This window comes from Pseudorasbora parva, chromosome 20, assembly GCF_024679245.1.
Source record: "Pseudorasbora parva isolate DD20220531a chromosome 20, ASM2467924v1, whole genome shotgun sequence".
Classification (NCBI taxonomy): Eukaryota; Metazoa; Chordata; class Actinopteri; order Cypriniformes; family Gobionidae; genus Pseudorasbora; species Pseudorasbora parva.
Window position 1 is genome coordinate 23,027,469 of NC_090191.1, and position 18,941 is coordinate 23,046,409.

An 18,941-nucleotide genomic window follows, 5' to 3' on the forward strand; every position below is an offset into this window, starting at 1 on the left:
TGTGATCCGTGTCATGTGCTTCAGATCTTAAAGTGACAGCAGCCTAATAAACCTGTTGCTGTTATGCCATTCATTAAAGGGTTATTTCAATGACTAGCATTAAGTTTTGTATCAGAAGAAACCCGGTAGTATATTCAAATTATCGTACTTCCCCCCTTATATCTCCCTGAGACGACAGAATTATGCATTTTATTTATGGATAAAATCCTCTGATGACGCAAATATCTTCATTTTACGTCATCTGATGAATTTTTGGCCAGAGGCTAAAGACTACAGCCAGTAGAAGAAGTTAGTTCTGCATGTTATCAAGGGGTGGGATCTCACTCAGAGAAGGTAAATGCTTAGGGCCACACACAGCCCAGACACACATAACGGAGCGGTGTGGAGCAGTGAGTGTTTCAACTTTCCAAATTAATTCCTATTAAAGTTAAGCTTCCATATGATCTGAAAACGCGCCACACTGAACACGCGCCATGAATGTATGCCCCGCTTATCTCAGCTCTGCTCAGATCTTCGCTCTTGTGATGAATGAAATCTGACTTTTTTTTTTTTTCTTTTTTTTTTTTGATGGTTTGTGCCTCGACTTTCGCTCGGCTCACTCACACTTTATTGAACAGACACGATTAGTTTTTAATTGTAGTGTCTGTTCTCTAACAGAACGAAATTATTTTATTACAATGAAAATCAAAATCAGCTTTGACCGCGACTCTGGAAGACTTAGAGTTCCGCTTTTCTTTGAGAAAAGAACAAAGAACGGCACTGAAGTCATTCTTAAAAAGGGAAGATGTGTTCGGAGTTTTGCCGACTGGATATGGCGAATGTTTAATCTATCAACAAGCTCTGTTTCACCTTCTTTGCTCTGGTTGGTTGTAGCGCTATCCTATCTCGTGCAGAGGGAGTTTGAAAGACAACCGTTTATCCCGCCCCTCGGATTGAACCCTGTCTATGGTGAGTTTCCAGACCAAACATCTTGATGTGGGTCTGGCTTGTCAGGCTATCTTTCCTTCACATTTCTACTACATAAATGACCCAGTTTAAATACACATTCATATTCCCAGCGCTGAAGTACCACTTTAATGTTAATCAAAGAACAAAAGAAAAAGAAAATCACTCACTGCTATTGACTGAATAGCTTAATAAAATTAAATCTATCTTTAATTCACTGTTACTGCGGCCTGTTTTTCATGTCTGTGGTTTGAAGCGATCCAAATAATGTGATATTAAGCCCCTAGTAATGAAAAATGTATTTACCAGGGGAACCCCCCTAAAACACAATTGGGCTAGTTTTGAGTAGCAGTTGGGTGGGTTTTGTTGTAAAAACCTGGCAACCCTGGTTTAGCTGTCAGTGGATGTGCACAAGCAACAAACCTTGATTCCCCCCTAAGATGTCCATTTGCCAGTTATGCCATGTTCGTTCTGTACTGTAAAATACCATCGACTATCATCAGCTATCATCCACTCTTGAAGATATCAGTCAACAGAAGTGGATCTAAATTGAGGTCATTGTTCATTGAAAATCTTCCCCGCCATAGTTTTCAAAAGAGCATTGTGAACATTATGCAACGTTTCTGCTTTTGTGTTCTATGGAGGACAGAACAGTCAAATAGGTTTGGAACGACATGATGTAAATGATGAACGAGAATCCCTGTAAGACACGTAGTGCACCTGGGAAATGTTTCTATCTGTGCACGTTTATTTATGTGTGCAGTTGCTTCGCAATGAAGCATCCACTCTTGTGAAACACGACGACCTTGAATTATCTGAAGCCAGTTTTGCAGTGTTCTGTCTTCGGTTTCAAAATGATGTGAACATTTGTCAATCTAACCCTGAATTTAGCAATCCCTGCAAGTCCCCAGCCTGCTGGGCCCATTATAGCTCATGGTTATATACTCGTACATGTTTACTACAGGGGTTTTTAATTAAGGAAGTATGATGTGACTTCTCTAAGTTTGTGTGAAATTAGTTATATTCAATTTGAGTTTGTATCCTTTTCAAACGCTATTTTGGCATTACATATTGTTGTTAACTTCCTCATCCAGCTTCTCTATTTATCAGCCTTTCTTTGTGTTTGCATGTGTGTATGAAACCGGCACCTTTTGTAGACCTTTGGATTCACACTAAAGTTAGATTTCAGAAACAAGAATGAATTTTAGTGTCATGAATTTATCTTGATGTTAATGTGCAAACAATGAAATCATGGAATAGATTAAAAGCATATAGCTGATGATTTGATTGGCTGTTCTTAAGTGAAAGAGGCTGATTCTGTAATTGTATTGATCGAGAGACTCAAGTGGTTAGTCTCAGGTCAGTGGTGTAACACAAGGATACGGAGGAGTAAATAATTTATCCTCTGCTTCCCTCATATTCTATTTCTGGTTTCTTTTCCCCCCTCTCTATCGGTTCTGACTTTTCATTTTCTGCATTTTTCTTTCCCTCCCACACTATATTTTTACTACAAGGAAAACTCAATCAGTTTTTTTATATTTTTATTTTTTTATATATGATAATAGAGCCAAAAGCTAAAGTATGTTGTCATCTCAAAGGAAAACTGTTCAAAGGAAACATTAATGAGGTCTTGAGATAAAGTTCATTCATGTATAAACTTTTTCTCAGATGTTTCGACTACAATTGCTTAGGAGAATTAAAAATGAGACAATCTTCGACAGTATAGAGCCATACAACATTTTTTATAGCATATCTCTGGTGATTTAGTATTGTGAGACTTTGAAAAATATTTGAGTTTTCTGATATTGACACTTTTTAACACGCATAGCACTGGTACTACAGGCATGTTACTGACAAAGGACATTAAAGAGATAGTCATAGTTCACAAAAAAATAAATAAATATATATATATATATATATATATATATATATATATATATATATATATATATATATATATATATATTTTTTTTTTTTTTTAAAATAGCCCATGATTTACCCTCAAGTCATCCTAGGTGTATATGACATTCTTATTTCAAACGAATACAATCAGAGTTATATATAAAAATAAAAATAAATAGGCAAAAAAATATCCATGATTCGGATCGCGTGTCAAACTGTTGAAATCACGTGACGTTGGCGATCCAAATCATGAATCAATATGCTGATTGGTAACCATTTGAATCTTTATTTGAGGATTGAAAACAAACCAGGAGTAGAAGACAATGCTGAATAAAGTCGCAGTTTTTGTTATTTTTGGCAAAATGTAATTTCAGTGCTTCAAGAGATTCTAATTAACTAACTGATGTCACATATGGACTACTTTCATGATGTTTTTATTCCCTTTCTGGACATGGACAGTATAGTGTGCCTACACTTGCACCCACACTTCGCTCTCGGACTAAATATAAAATATCTTAAACTGTGTTCTGAAGATGAACAGAGGTCTTACGAGAATGACATTAGGGTGACTCATTAATGACATCAATTTCATTTTTGGGTGAACTAACCCTTTAAGAAGAAAGTGTAACACATCTCTCACAGTTTAAAATGTTAACCCCATGTCCAACGCCAGCTTTTTCAATAGATATTTCCAGCGTTCATTCCCTCAAGTCTCCTTCGTTCAGTGGAATCCCCGCCTGCCTGACCATTCTCCAAGATCTTTCACGTTACACTTCACTCTAAGTCCTCTATCTGATATCTCCTGGTTGCTCAATAATCTGTTGTCACTGACCATCTTTGTCTCCGTAGCTTCTGTACCGTAACACACGTCACACTGTACAGCCTTGCTTTGGTATCTTGGCAAATATGAGCACATTTAGAGAGATTGTTGAGATCTCTTATGAAACTATCAGATTTATGTTGAGATTTTCTTACGTTTTCATTTGCTCTACAAGATGCAACGGATATATATGTGTGTGTGTGTGTGTGTGTGTGTGTGTGTGTGTGTGTGTGTGTGTGTGTGTGTGTGTGTGTGTGTGTGTGTGTGTGTGTGTGTGTGTGTGTGTGTGTGTGTGTGTGTGTGTGTGTGTGTGTGTGTGTGTGTGTGTGTGTGTGTGTGTGTGTGTGTGTGTGTGTGTGTGTGTTAGTGTGTGAATAGGAGCTCTTGTTTGTTAGTCAGTCTGGTATGTAGTGTGTGGGTCTGAAGTGTGACGTGTCTCTGAAGTAAACAAACAGCCGCATTGTCAGAGCGTGTCTCGTTGCCTCCTTTCCTCCTTGCTGTCATCTTTTCTCACCGTTCCTCTTTCTTTTCTCCATTTCTTTCTCTTTTCTCCTCGTTCTATGTCTCTCATTTGTGTCTCATTTCAAGTGATAAGAAACTGGAGTTCTTTAGTTTAGCTATACTGAAAGTTGACTTTAACATGGCGAGTTAAGAAAAGTGATACGTGTGAGTATTTGTGCGTGTGTGAGTCACACTCATGCATACCAAAAATCTGAATGGCAATACAGATCACGGAGAGATTGAGCAAGGTAAGATCCGATGACCTCATTCATCTTTCTCTTTAAACAACAGCTCTGTGATATCATTACATTTCATTATGATGCCAGCTTGTTTTTTATTTTAAATAAAGATGGACTCTTACAAATGGGTTATTGGACACTTTAAAACAATAGGATCTGGGATGCTGGTGTGCATTTGCTACATAAAGCTGTTCCTTTATCTGTTTATTAAATGAGAGTGAAAAATCTGGGTCTGTTCAAATATATGCCATAAAAGAGGCAGACTCTACGACGGTTCTTGTTTGTTCTCACACGGTCTTTATTCTTCAGCATCTACATTTGAAAGAAACATGTCACTGTAGAAGCATAGCTGCAATAACCGCATGAGATTGATCCGTCAAACGTGTGATTTGTTTTTCGACCGTGTGCGCCCTTGGTCTCTGCTCCATCTTGTCTTTCATTAAGAATAAAATAAGGATGAAATGATGTATGAGTCGAGAGGAGAGAACAACAGGAGGGAAATGAGCGTGTCACCAATCAGGCCTGGCATTACTGTCACTCACTTGAACTCTGATGAGAGGGAGGGTTTGAGGAAAAAAAGATGGAGGCAGAAAGCGCTCTGCAGGACACTTCAACACACATTCATTGTTTAAAATATTTGTTTTTGGCTTAAATAATGCATGTAAAAGGATTTTCTTTGTCATGTTTGAGAAGAGAAAATACTATTACAATAATTTTATACGTCATGGACAACAGCTAGTGTGAAATAAATCACATTTAGTATTACGTTTCGTTGATTTGGTTGCTTTTTCTTTGTTACAAACCAAGGGACAAGTTGTTGCTTTTTGAGCTTCGATTTGAACAGTACATCTTTTCCACCGTGGGCTGAACTTGACACTGAGATTTGAATGATGGCTTGGTGTTTGCGGCTACAAGCTGCCCATGTATGAGTGTGTGAGTGAGTTGTAATGACAGACTATAACAGGGTTGTGCGTGTGTGTGTGCGTGTGTGCGTGTGTGTGTGTGTGTGTGTGTGTGTGTGTGCGTGCGTGTGTGTGTGCGTGCGCGTGTGTGTGTGTAATAAAGATCCAGACCTTTTCATTGACATCACATGACTGTAAATACCACTCTGAGTAAGATCTGGGTATTTTCGCAGTTAAGAGAGGTGGGAAGATTGAGAAAGGCAGAAGAACATTCTACAGGAAGTGAGGGGAAAAAATAGAAATCAATAAGTTCCTAAAGTGTTGATAAAAATAGCAGGGGAATGTCTGCCTGACTGACTTCCTGTCAGAACTGTACGGTTCTTTGTTAAATGGTGTCAGACAGTGTCAGCATTAGTGTGTGACAGAAAGCTGGACGGCTCTCGAATCTGAGTGGATTCGTCTGAAAGCAAGAGTGAAAGAACGAACAGAAGAACATGTGTTGCTCTTATAGCGTCTTCACACAAGAGAGACTGGTGTGTGTGTGTGGTTTACATAGGCTATGTCCTCAATACACAACTGTCAGACTACTGGAATCACTGTACTGCTCACATTACGCAACATTCTTTCTTGTTATCTGTCATGTTGTTGTCATAGCGCACAATATGCCACTTTTTTATGAACACGGTACACTTTTGTTTCTTCCTTTCTTGACATTTTATAAACCAGTAGAGGCACAGATCCTTATTTTTTGTTGTCAGAACTATTACATATGTGCGATTAAATATCTTTCACTCTTAAAATTAAAGGCTCTGAAATGCCATGGAAGAACAACTTTGGTTCCGCAAAGAACTTAAACTGTACAGTTTCTAAAAAAAAAAACGTTGTTGGAAACGGAAAGGTTCTGTGGATGTTAAAGGAACATGGAACTATGAGTTTGTTTTTAGCTCTTGAGCATCAATTAAAAATAGGTCCATAGAGGAGAAAATGTCTCATTTTAAAGAAGACCCATGGCAGATTATTGTTGAAGTCAAAAACCTTGTAAAAGTTATAAAGGTTTAAGTTTATTTATAAATACTATTTTATATAAAATATATATATATTATGAAGCATGTTGAACTCTAAAACTGCTAGAAAATCAAAGCTATAAATCTCAAAAAGTTGATTTAAAGTTGATATCTTAAAGGGGGGGTGAAACACTCAGTTTCAGTCAGTGTCATGTCAATCTTGAGTACCTATAGAGTAGCATTGCATCCTGCATATCTCCGAAAAGTCTTTATTTTTTTTATAATTATATAAGAAAGATGCGCTGTTCCGAGTCTTTCCGAAAAAAGCCGAGCGGGTGGGGGCGTGTCGTGTGAGCGGAGCTAAATAATGACGTGTGCTCGCTGCTGCTATTGTGTTGAGTCGAGTGCGTCGTAAAGCTGTGTCATCCCTAACAGCGGGAAAAAAACTTTATTCAAAATAAAAATATGGCTTTTAATCAGATACAGCCATACATCTATGATCCGGAATCAGACCCAGAGGCTGCAGTTGAACAGGAGCAGCAGCAAAAACGACTAGAGCAGGACGTCTCTATGTGGTACAAGTTATACACTAACTATATAATATGCTTAGCGGCTTGTGTTATTTACATATTTATACTTGAATTATATCGTCGTATTTTTGTCTTTGAAGGTGTACATGTGGGAAGTGCAGTTGTGCACGTGTTTGTGTGTTTACGCGTGGTTTGTGTAGACAGTAAGCGGACTGGTTTTGCACGGCAGGTTAAGTTAGTGTTTACATAGAAAGACACGGAATAGTAGCGCATTTGAATGAAGAAGCGCGCTTATTTAGTTCAACATATTTCCCCACTCTTTGTGTATTGTTGTTTGGAGTGCTTTTACAATACACAAACATAAAGTTACACATATAGTGGCCAGCTAAACAAATGTACACGCACTACACATCGCATGCTCCATTGATCAATTAACTATACGTGATCATGTTTGGGCTACTTGATGAGTATAGGCAAAAACACAGACATTTGAAGCAGTCTCACTCACCGCCTGCGGTTCTAACGTTGGGACTGCTCCATCATTCAGTATTAGGCGATCGGGAAAATCCGGCATCGAGCTGGGCCTTGTTTATGAAACAGTCGACACCGAAATGCAGCGAACAGATATAAACATTCGCGCAACTCAGTTGCTGATCTGGAAAAGCAAATTACATCCACTGTTGCCTTAACGCGGGGTTTTGGGGGAATCTGTGCAGGACTGTCTTGGTCTGGCAACCAAAAACGCACTTTTTTGGTGACATTGTTATGTGCACATCACCTGTCCAGCACATAGACCGTAAAAAAATATGGACGACTCGACATCATCCGTTTCCGCTTGCCATATTTGAAGCTTTCAGGCGGCCTTGCACGGCGTGGACATCTTGGGACAGAGTCTGCGCAGTAGCGATTTCGGGACCGGAGTTGCGCAGTAGAGCGCAGGAAGTAGAGCAGGAAGTACAGCAGCGATATCAAAAGCCCGCCCACACTCTCGCAGATGCAGAACAATTAATTATGTTGGTGTGAAATAAACAGTTATGGAAATGTAGAAATTAAAGCTAAAGCTCTAATCTGCTCCCAAAAATTTCGAAAAAAGTCCGTTAGTGCCTCAGTGACAACTTCACTCAGAGAAGACGCCAGTCTCAGCTGTCAATCATGACGTCACACCCCCCGTTTTTATAGCATCAAATAACTAACTCAAAGTAAACTTATTTTTAAAACGAACACCTGAAATGAAATCATCGTGATGATAACTGCCTTCAGTGACATAAACTAACTTTGGGGAAACATTTTTGAAGTGTAATTTTATTATTTAATTTGCCTCGCGTCCATTAGAAAACACAGAGGGGCGGCTATACTGGGACCGGTCACCGGGGGGCGATCGAGGCGCGAAAGCTTCAGTAAATGAGAGGGAGACTGCAGTCTTGGTCCAGCATCCTACAAGCCAGCGCTTTGATGGGCATAGCCTGTTACTTTCGCTCTCTCCCTCTCTCTCTCTCTCTCACGCGCTTCCGGTAGAATTGTCCGTAAGGCCCATACAAGGAAATTCCGCCCCCATTAACGTCAAAGGGGACGCATGATCTCAAAAAACTTGCCGAAACTTATGACTAACCGGAAGTAGTAATTTTGACAAAGAAATACTCCCTTCAAACGTCCACCTTAACTTTTGAAACTTTGTCCATGTTTAGTATGGGATTCCAAGTCTTTAACAGTGTAAAAAGATCAGTATGCATGAAACAGCATTTCACCCCCCCTTTAAGGTTGAGATGCCAGCAAAACTATACAGCTACACGCAACGGTTTGATTTATGATTTGCAGTTGAGTTTTTCAACAAGCATTACAAGCACACACACACACACACACATAGACACACATTATTTTATTTTATTTTATTTTATTTTATTTTATTTTATTTTATTTTATTTTATTTTATTTTATTTTATTTTATTTTATTTTATTTTATTTTATTTTATTTTATCACATTTATCATTAAATTTATTACACATTCACACCACACTCTGATATCCATACCAACACACCCACACATTGATTGCTGCATAAATTTATCCAATTGGCTTTTTAATAAGCAGAAGCAGAAAATCTAAATAAAGTGAGTATTTGCTTTGTGTGTGTGTGTGTGTGTGTGTGTGTGTGTGTGTGTGTGTGTGTGTGTGTGTGTGTGTGTGTGTGTGTGTGTGTGTGTGTGTGTGTGTGTGTGTGTGTGTGTGTACGTGTGTACGTGTGTACGAGTGTACGTGTGTGTGTACCTACTGCAAAAATATTTTTTTTTAAAGAAAATGGGGGCACAAACACACACCTGTGTCAAAATGTATTTAGTTAGCATTAACGAACGCAAAATTATAAAAATAAATAAATAAATGAAAAAGACACATTGGTATGTTCATAAGAATGCACAAGGGTTAAGAGTGTCAATAAATGTTTAAATTAAGGATGTGTCATGACTAATTTCATTAATGTCTAAATTAAAATTGTGTAAACAATAAGTTTAACAAATCCCCAGAGGTCAGTCAAAAAAAAATATGTATATGCGACTCATACAAAGATATACAAAGCCATATGCTAATCGCTGAAGTAGGCTAACCCTTTAATGTCTAGTGATATATCAGGGCCATTTTATGATTAATTGAAATACATTTCTTACATACAGTTCCTTTAAGCGTTCACTTAATTAACGTTAACCAATATAGACACATTTATTAAAATCACCTGTCCTGAAGCAATAGGCAGTGCTGGACCAATAAGTGCAACTTCGTAGAAACAGAATCGATTAAATAAAAGTTGTCCATCATAAATAAGCTGGAAATATAGTAGCAACGTCAAAAAATAATTTACTTAAACAAGATTTACTTACTTTTGTTGTTAAACTTGTGTTGTTAAACTTAAATTTACTTACTTTTGTTGTTAAACTAGAGCAATTTGAGCATGAGGAACATATTTTTTTTTGGCACCTTGGCACCTCAGACTTTTCCACAAGTTATTCAGCTCACCTCGGCCTCATGGGATATTAAAACATCCATTGGACGTACACTTAAGAAGAATCCTAGTGGAGGTAGTACATAATCCATGTTTTCGCCTACTGTTTCATTATGAATACTACATATTTCCCACACTGCTTTTGGCATACTATGTAGTACACAAACCCGGACATGGGGAATGATCCCTGCTTCTAGCATTGAAGTTCCTCATGCATGTGTTTGTGAGCATTTAATAATATTAGCTGTGACTGGTCCCATTAAACAAATTCCAAAAAGCTGCTGTTTTCCCTTCATACTTTACATTAATTGCATCTCTAGTTAGCTTGTTGCAGTATCTGTGTTCAACAGTGCAGCTCTGTAAATCGTCAGGGAAGATGAGCTGTGATTTCTTCACTCTTATCCATGTGAAATGAGCTCCGTTAATCTGACAAATGACCATTAAGAGGGATTGAAACGGTTCTCATTCTTGCGTCTCTGCCGCAGGAGCCTCAGAGAACGTTCGCTCATCTCTAAATACGCTTGTGCTCACATGCGCTCAGCGTGAGCTGTCAGACTGATGTATGGAGCATCAACGAGAGAGCGTTGAGCTGAAACATGGTGCTGAGTGAATGCTAATATGCCATGGAGGCCCCAGAGCTTTAAGACCACCATCCATGGGAACTTCTATCTCCTTTACTGGTCTCTTCTCTTCTCATTTTTTTTCTCAATTTGTCTCTTACACCGCTCTTTTATATACCCTCTTCTTGTCTTCTCAATATCTTCTCTAACACCTCCTCTTCCCTCATCTAGTCTCTGCTACACTCCTCCTTTCTCATCTCCACTCATATCTCACATAGTCTTGTCTCTTCTTTCATATACCCTCTTCTTGTCTTCTCAATATCTTCTCTAACATCTCCTCTGGCCTCATTTAGTCTCTCCTACACTCCTCTTTTCTCATCTCCTCTCATATCTCACATAGTCTTGTCTCATCTCATTTTGTCTCCCATATAGTCTTGTCTCTTCTTTCATATACCTTCTTCTTGTCTTCTCAATATCTTCTTTAACATTTCCTCTGGCCTCATTTAGTCTCTCCTACACTCCTCCTTTCTCATCTCCGCTCATATCTCACATAGTCGTGTCTCATCTCTTTTTGTCTCCCACATAGTCTTGTCTCTTCTTTCATATACTCTCTTCTTGTCTTCTCAATATCTTCTTCAACATCTCCTCTGGTCTCGTTTAGTCTCTCCTACACTCCTCCTTTCTCATCTCCACTCATATCTCTCACTTTATCTTGTGCAGGAACTTGAAAATTGCTGTTTTTTAAGCATATTTTATTGATAATGATATTCTACTAATATAACACGTTTAAAAACTTTTTTTTTCCGAGTTACTCTTAGCCCAAAATTACATTATAGACCCTAAAGAATCACTATGCCACTGGACTAATAGTCTTGTCTCTTCTTTCACATACTCTCTTCTTTTCTTCTTGTCTCATTTTGTCTCACTTGCTTATCTCTCATTATATTGTCTTATGTTGTCTCACACATAGCCTACTAGCTTGTCTCTTCTTTCCTGTTCTTCATTTCTCACAAAATCTCGTCTGGTCTCATCTCGTCTCTTATATATTCTTCCTTTCTCAGCTCTTTTCTCACATAGTCTCATGTTGTCTCTTTTCATCTCTACTTGACTGTTGTTGTCTCATCTCCCATAATATCTTCTTTTACACGCTCTCCTTTGTTTTTCATGATCTAATTTTTTTATCTTCTTGTCTCTTCTCTTCTCATTTCTTCTCTTCAGTTCTCTTCTTGCTTTGTCTTTCAAATGCATATTTTTCCCTCACCTGATTTAGTCTTAGTTTAACCTATAGTTTATTTTCTCACGCACTTTCTTCTTTTCTCATCTTGTTTTGCCTTGTCATCATCACACATTATCTCTTCTCACATGCTGTTTTTTTCCCCCTCATCTTGTCTCTTACATAATATCTTCTTTTCATATCAGATTTTTCTCTTGGATCTACTCGTCTCATCTCTTCTCTCACTTACATTACTTATCATTTCCGAGTCTCTTTTCATCTCTCCTGTTCTTGTCTTTCTTGATTCTCTCATCTTTTCTTGTCTTATCTTTCATATACATCTTTTGCCTCTCATGATCTTGTGTCTCGACATGTTTATTTTCTCAAATAAATCTCTTCTTGTTTTGTCTCATCTCATATTCTGTCTCCTCTTACATTCTCTTCTCAGATGTTATTGTCTTCTCTTCTCTTCTCTTCTCTTCTCTTCTCTTCTCTTCTCTTCTCTTCTCTTCTCTTCTCTTCTCTTCTCTTCTCTTCTCTTCTCTTCTCCTCTCCTCTCCTCTCCTCTCCTCTCCTCTCCTCTCCTCTCCTCTCCTCTCCTCTCCTCTCCTCTCCTCTCCTCTCCTCTCCTCTCCTCTCCTCTCCTCTCCTCTCCTCTCCTCTCCTCTCCTCTCCTCTCCTCTCCTCTCCTCCTCTCTTCTCCTCTTTTACATACTTGTCTCATCTTTACCCTTGATCATGTCTCTTCCCACACATCTTTTCTAACATTTCACATTCTCTCTTGTCTTCTTCTCATCTCATTTTGTCTCATATTCACATAGGTTCTTCTTTTATCATATTTTTTCTTCTCTCTTACATAATTTTTGTTCTTTCTTTCACATATTCTTCTATTATTTCAACATATATCTTCTCTTATATACTCTCTTTTCTGTTCTTATAGTGTCTCCTCGTCTCGTGTGTGCATTCTCACCTCTTCTTATCTAGTCTCTTTATCTATTCTAATCTTGAACTCTTCTTGTCTAATCTCATTCACTGTCTTTTCTTATCTCTTGTTATCTCATTTTGTCTCATGACATCTCATCTGCTCCATGTGCTTTTTTTGTTGCTTTTTTTTACTCTACTTGCATCTGTTAAATACACACACTCTCTCTCACACACACACACACACACACACACACACACAAACAAACACCATCCTTTCATAAAAATTCCATTGGCTTTAAAAGCCTATTCATTCAGCATTGAGGATCTGGCTGGCTTTGACCCAAGGACTGAAAGCTGGTGGAAGCCTGTGTAAGGAAGTGTTGCCTGCAAAATACACTCAGAAAGGGAACCAAGCCAAACAGGAAGTGGCAACGTTAACCTAATTCCTGGAGAGGAAATGATTGGCCACTCCGTGTGATAGCCTGTAATTTCATTGGCCGGCTGCATGTGAAAAATAGATGTGTTTGTGCACTAGCAGTAGGATACATTGAATACACAGTAAACCCAATCCTACATCAACAGCCCCAGAGCAGAGCTCTTCACAGGAGAATGTTTCCATCTGATTGTGTGTCTACACACTTCACAGACAACATCAAAGTCTAGGCTGGGATCCAGTAGGGTGCTTTATGCCCTCAAGCACACACTATTCTCTTATCTCATTCTGTTTCTCGATATGTGCTGCTTTTGTGGGAAAGTCCTAGTTTCGATACAAGTTAAGCTCTGTCAACAGCGTCTGCAACAGGCTGTCAAATTCTACAGAAAGTCATCTCAACTCAGTTTGTAAAAATAAACACAATTGCTTTTAGTTTAATGCTTTTTGTGTATATATAAGTCAGTATCATTGGAATTCTTTGTGAATGTTCGGGAGAATATAAAAGGATAATGTGTTTAAAAAACAACAACCAACCAACAAACAACAATTATACAATCCTGAACAAAATCTTAAGACCAGGGGATTCATTGCAAGTTTTACACATTTCGCACTAGTGGATCATAACCGGGTTGTAAGTGCTGCTTCAAAATGCCAAAAGAAGAAACAGGAGCAAGAGACAAAAAACAGAGAGTAGGCAATTTATGGAAACTGCCTTTAAACTGAAACAGGCCGTTCATCAGCTGATCAAAAGTTTAAGACCATAGCCCAAAAATAAACGCACAACAGTACTAAAAGTGTCAAAAAAGGACGCAGTAGTGAGTAGCCCCCACCGTTCTTGTTGATCACTTCAAAAACTCGTTTCGTCATTCTTGACCAGACGTTCCAGAACACTGGAAACAGGAGGCTGGTGGGAACATTGCTCCATGTGGTGAAGATGGCTTACCGAAGGGCATCCACGGTCTGGAATTGACGTCCATTTTTGTAAACTTCCCTTGCCATCCATCCCGAAATGCTCTCAATGCGATTTAGATCAGGGGAACATGCAGGATGGTCCAAAAGAGCAACGTTTTTCTCCTGGAAGAAGTCCTCCCCCAGGCGGGCTTTGTGAATTGCAGCGTTGTCCTGTTGAAAGACCCAGTCATTACCGCACAGACGGGGGCCCTCGGTCAAGAGGGATGCCCGCTGCAACAGATCCACATAGCCAGTCGCCGCTTGACGCCCCTGCACAACCTGAAGCTCCATTTTCCCATTGAAGGAAAAAGCACCCCAGATCATGATGGAGCCTCCTCCACTGTGCCGGGTAGAAAACATCTCAGGTGGGATCTCCTTGTCACGCCAGTAACGTTGGAAGCCATCAGGACCGTCCAGGTAAAAAAAATTCTCATCAGAGAATAAAACTTTCTTCCACTTTTCAATGTCCCATGTTTGGTGCTCCCTTGCAAATTCTAAACGGGCAAGTTTGTGTCATGGGAGGATCCGTGGCCTTTTGAAGACGTTTTTTGTTCTTGAAGCCCTTCTCTAGCAGATGACGTCTTATGGTTATTGGGCTGCAGTCAGCATCAGTAAGGGCCTTAATTTGGGTTGAGGATCGACCTGTGTCTTCACAGACAACCTGTCGGATCCTGCGGATCAGTGCAGGTGAAATCTTTTTGGGTCTACCACTTTCGCATTGCGAAAGGCCTTGCTTGTGGAGCTCAACAATCCTACCACATTCAAAGAGAGAAAGCCTTTTTTGCCTTTGCCATCAGGAGATCTTGACAGTATGACTGCTTGAAGGACAATGCCATGAAAGCCATATTTTTGTGCAGATTTGACCTTTTTATGGCTATGGTCTTAAACTTTTGATCAGCTGATGAACGGCCTGTTTCAGTTTAAATGCAGTTTTCAATAAATTGCCTACTCTCTATTTTTTGTCTCTTGCTCCTGTTTCTTCTTTTGGCATTTTGAATCAGCACTTACAATCCGGTTATGATCCACTAGTGCGAAATGTGTAAAACTTGCAATGAATCTCCTGGTCTTAAGATTTTGTCCAAGAGTGTATTTCTCCATGGGTTATTCAAAGGAGAGTTCACACAAAAATTACAATTCTGTCATTATTTGCTCACCCTCATGTTGTTTTAAACCTGTAGGGCTTCTTCTGCAGATCACTATAAATATATTTTGAAGATTGAAGTAACCAAGTATTTGAAGTAACCAAGAAGCTTTGGTGATCACTGACACTGAGAGATTTCTCATAGTATCTTCTTTTGTGTTCTGTTGGAACATCATGAGGGTGAGTAAATGTCAATGATGACACATTTTTAAGGCTTCCGTCACCCTTTCAGGTTTGCAGACATTGCAGATACGTAATTACATCAAATCCCCTTTTAGTATAAAAAAGAATGCTACCAGGTTTACATGGTCATGACAGGAGTTGGAAGACTGGATGTTTGCACAGACCAGCTTTTATTATACTAAAATCATATTAGCATCGTTAATATTTACATCGTGTGGCTAAGGTTTCGACTTGTGACATTTGTTGTGTTGCTCTTTTTATTTGTGTTACAGTAAACACATTTTTGCACAGTGGTTGCACAGCAAATAATGATTATCCATTACTTTGGACTGGGTTTTTGTGACATCCTCTATTTTTATTTTACCAAATGTTAATCATATCAAATGTAGGGTTGCATATTCTTGGCTTTCTCCTTGTATTATTTTACTGCTCACACAAAGTGGAAAGACTTGTGATCTGTCTCTTTAATGAACAACATCTTATGATGTTGTTTGTTTTGTTTTTTTGTTTTTTCACCGGACTCTCCATAAATCCTTAGTTAGGTCTCGCACCTGATCTCTTATTTTTATGAGAAGCGTTTTAAATCCTTGTTTTATTACTTTTTCACTTTGAATCTTTTTACTGTGGGAAGTTTTCTAAAGCAGGCTAATGGTAGAATATTTTTTTTGTATCTAACAAGATGACGGACAGCAATGCATTTAATTAGTTTAAACAGCATCTGATTTTGCATGATCTTTAAAAAAAAAACTGTCTATATTGTGTTCTCTGATTTCAGATGTACTGTCCATATAGCTTGTATTGAACTTGGAAGCTTCCTATAAAAGCAGACCAACATTGTTTGCTTTAGATGTGAATGACGCAGTTTGCCCTTGAGAGCTACACACTGGCTCAGACCTATTTGAACAGCCACTTGTTGCTATGCTCTAGCCGATAGAAGAGAGAGAATGTGTGTGTGTGTGTGTGTGTGTGTGTGTGTGTGTGTGTGTGTGTGTGTGTGTGTGTGTGTGTGTGTGTGTGTGTGTTTCCACGTGCAAAGAAGTCCAACATCTTTTCTTTTCTGTCAGCCAGGCTTATTAGTGAGATGATTCACGTACTGGACGGTGAAAATTGCAGCTAATTGGTCTTTTTTTCTGTTTCTCTTTCCAGCGTCTAATTCAGAGCAGGATGCTGCAGTGAAGTTGGAACAGGAGCGAGCTGAGATACTCGCCAAATATGACAAGGTGAGAGAAAACAGCCGTCATTCACTTACCAGCCAAATACCCTCCAATACACATCCAAGGAAAACAGAAACACAACAAACACATGCTCTGATCCAACCAGACAGTTTTCATCTTGAAGATTCTCTTTATTCTCATCAGAGACACTTTGCTGAAACGTTGTCTGTCTGATGTTAGAAACTAACAGCAAACATTTCTGTTACATTTCTGATTTAGAATGCCCCAGAGAATTATCTTTGTGTAAACTGTTATGAAATTGATCTAAATTCTGGTCTTGGATGCTGATTGGTCAAAAAAGTGCTCTAGACACGCAAAATATGTAACGGCATGATGTGAAACACCTGTTCAACGGCTGCTATGTATATCACTTATGTTGGGAGGCTAACTTTTATCCAAAGTTCACATCTGGCATTGTATCTTCAATCATGCTTTCCAGAAGATACACTCGTCATCAACAGACATATCAGTGAAGTATGTTGGGAGTATGTTACATTAAGGGAAGTGACCTTAAAAGTGAAGTGAGACCATACGCTACATTGATGCAATAATGATTATTTGTTAATACATATTGAGAATGTCACGGGGTTATATATATTAAGAACATGACTTAACCTGCCACCTTGATTAATGTGTGATTAATGTGTCTTTTCGCCGAAAGCAGGTATAAGTTATCTTGATTTTCCTCATGAAATCACTCAAGCATGTGCAGTTTGTAAACTGATACTTTAAATTGAGTGTAATCTGAGCTCTCATTAGGGAGCTGCAATTCCGTATGCGTAATGTGTCTGTTAATTGGATTGTGATAAACTTCCTTACGCTGGGTTTCTCATGTCAACTCAGAGAGCACAACGCGTTTTCTCTAATGTTACATTTGTTTGTTTTTTGTCTTCTAAAATTTTAATTTTACCATGTTTACCCCCTGAATTCTTGTGTTTTTGCACAACTTGCTCCTAATGCTTGACCAGATGCTCTGGTTGTACAGGGCAGTTATTTATTAATTTATTTGCATTTTTGCTCAACCTTCTGTTCATTAGTTCAGTTCATTAGTTCTGTTCAGTTTAGGTCATCAGTTCAGTTCATCGGTTCTGTTCTGTTCTGTTCTGTTCATCAGTTCAATTCATCAGTTCAGTTCACTTCAGTTCAGTTCTTCAGTTCAGTTCAGTTTAATTCTCATCAGTTCAGTTCAGTTCAGTTCTTCAGTTCAGTTCAGTTTAATTCTCATCAGTTCAGTTCTTCAGTTCAGTTCAGTTTAATTCATCAGTTCAGTTCAGTTCAGTTCAGTTCAGTTCTTCAGTTCAGTTCAGTTCAGTTCTTCAGTTCAGTTCAGTTTAATTCTCATCAGTTCAGTTCAGTTCAGTTCTGTTCAATTCATCAGTTCTGTTCATTTCAGTTCTTCAGATCAGTTCTTTTCTGTTCTGTTCTGTTTTGTTGTTTGATAATGCAAGTAAAAAAGGACTGGCTCCAAAATGACCAAAAGACCATTTTGTTCATTTTGTTTGATTTTGTTCACGTTTGAAAACGCGAGACGCACCGCACAAGCTTTTTTTGGTTGCCATTTTTTTAATTTAGAAAAGAGCAGTGTGCTACGTTTTTTTTTAAGTTGCTAGGCAACCCCCAAATCAGCTGTCCTGTCAGTCTAATCAAGGTAACCATCACCACTACGGAAGGCCTGCCTCTCCATTCATTCAGTTGGACAATGGAAAAAATAACGTTGACTGCTTTTCTGCTCAGATTTTTCTAAGCTAAAATTTTTCATGCGGCTAAAACGCGATGCGCCCAGGGCGCATAAACACCATGCAAAACGATTACACCCAATAGAAAACAATTTAAAAAAGGAGCCTGCAAAAAATGCACTGCAAAAATGCGTTCTGTCTGATCTAAGATTAGTGTATGCATGATTCGTGTTCAGAAGCCATTCAACCGGATGAAACAGACGGAAATTTAAGTCGCTATTCATTGAAAATCCTGACATCGGACCTAGATCTCTCATGAGTCGTGAACTCTCATGGAGAAGTTTTGATGTCTGATTTGTGATTAAATAAATTCCTTCAGTCTGATTTTTGGTTTTATAAATTAATTGATCCAGTTCACAAAAACGGCCCAGGCTGTGTTTCCCAAAAGCATTGTAAGCCAACGTTTATTGTAGAGACCATTGGTAGCAATTCTACGATCAACTTAGGCTTACGGTGATTTTGGGAAACACAACCCCGAATGATTTGTTCACGCACTAATTCATTGAGTTCAACTCTCCGGGTCATCCTTACAGTGGTGTGTTAAAGGGGATGAATTAAGAGCCCAAATTCCTTAAAGAGGGTTTGTTGTGTCCAACAGTAACCGTTGGACTGTAAACACAATAAATCGCTCTCTGAGAAGATGTGTCTTAAATCCATCACTTCCAAAGCATCGTTTTTACTGCCATTAAAGCAGCGCATCCGCAACAGACTATATTATGTATAATACGGAACTCATTGTTTAGACTCTAGTT

General features: G+C 38.7%; 1 protein-coding gene across 3 annotated transcripts in view; it reads left to right on the forward strand.

Annotated features, from left to right (window-relative positions):
* Positions 1-18,941, forward strand: part of usp6nl (USP6 N-terminal like) — a 76,978-nt gene that overhangs the window by 25,129 nt on the left and 32,908 nt on the right. For 2 of the 3 annotated variants that reach the window (XM_067428370.1, XM_067428368.1), the window contains one exon: positions 16,386-16,459. In XM_067428370.1, the coding sequence (XP_067284471.1) occupies positions 16,386-16,459 (74 nt within the window). Of the gene's footprint in view, positions 1-4,218; positions 4,417-16,385; positions 16,460-18,941 lie in introns of those variants that run through there. The other variant, XM_067428369.1, reaches the window with a different exon arrangement.